Source organism: Triticum aestivum, chromosome 3A (assembly GCF_018294505.1).
Source record: "Triticum aestivum cultivar Chinese Spring chromosome 3A, IWGSC CS RefSeq v2.1, whole genome shotgun sequence".
Classification (NCBI taxonomy): Eukaryota; Viridiplantae; Streptophyta; class Magnoliopsida; order Poales; family Poaceae; genus Triticum; species Triticum aestivum.
The window spans coordinates 706,271,332-706,271,906 of NC_057800.1; the positions used below are offsets into that span (position 1 = coordinate 706,271,332).

Sequence of the window (575 nt, forward strand, 5' to 3'; positions counted from 1 at the left end):
TTTGACGGATGAACAAGTTTGGGCATGAGTCAACTTTAGGTACCAAACTGACCGCGCAGGACAAGTTTAGGCACCTCCGCTGTATTTAACTCGCACAGATGTATGAAGGTCGTCCTAGGTGCATGCGATCCACTGATTACGTGTGAGAATGTGTAGTTCGAAACTTATACTCGCAAGAACAAGATTAACCGTATGCTTTGTTATTCACATTTGGATATGTTTGTATACACCAAATTTTTTTATGTGCATGTTTAACATTTTTCGAATGCAATACTAACATTTAAAAAAATGTAAAGTATTTTTAAAATATATATATATATATACATATATTGAGAACATTTCTAAATTTAAATAAAATAGAAAAAAAGTGAATAAAAACGGAAGGAAAAACAGAAACAAAAAAAAAAAAGCGACATGACGTCAGCAGATGAGCCACTGGAGTCGCATTGGGCAACATTGCAAAGATGGGCTAAGGAAACGGGTTCCACCCATAATCCCAAATGCCCAAACGGCACGGTCTTGGCCCAGTCCACGCCCACGGCCCACCGTGAAGACCACCAGAGCGCACCAAAACC

General features: G+C 39.1%; 1 protein-coding gene across 1 annotated transcript in view; it reads left to right on the forward strand.

The window, feature by feature from the left end:
* The first annotated feature begins 414 nt into the window (after positions 1-414).
* LOC123057213 (nascent polypeptide-associated complex subunit alpha-like protein 1) overlaps positions 415-575 on the forward strand; it is a 3,326-nt gene continuing 3,165 nt past the window's right edge. Inside the window, exon 1 of the mRNA XM_044480307.1 lies at positions 415-450. Coding sequence (XP_044336242.1) covers positions 415-450 — 36 coding nt within the window. The remainder of the gene's footprint in view (positions 451-575) is intronic.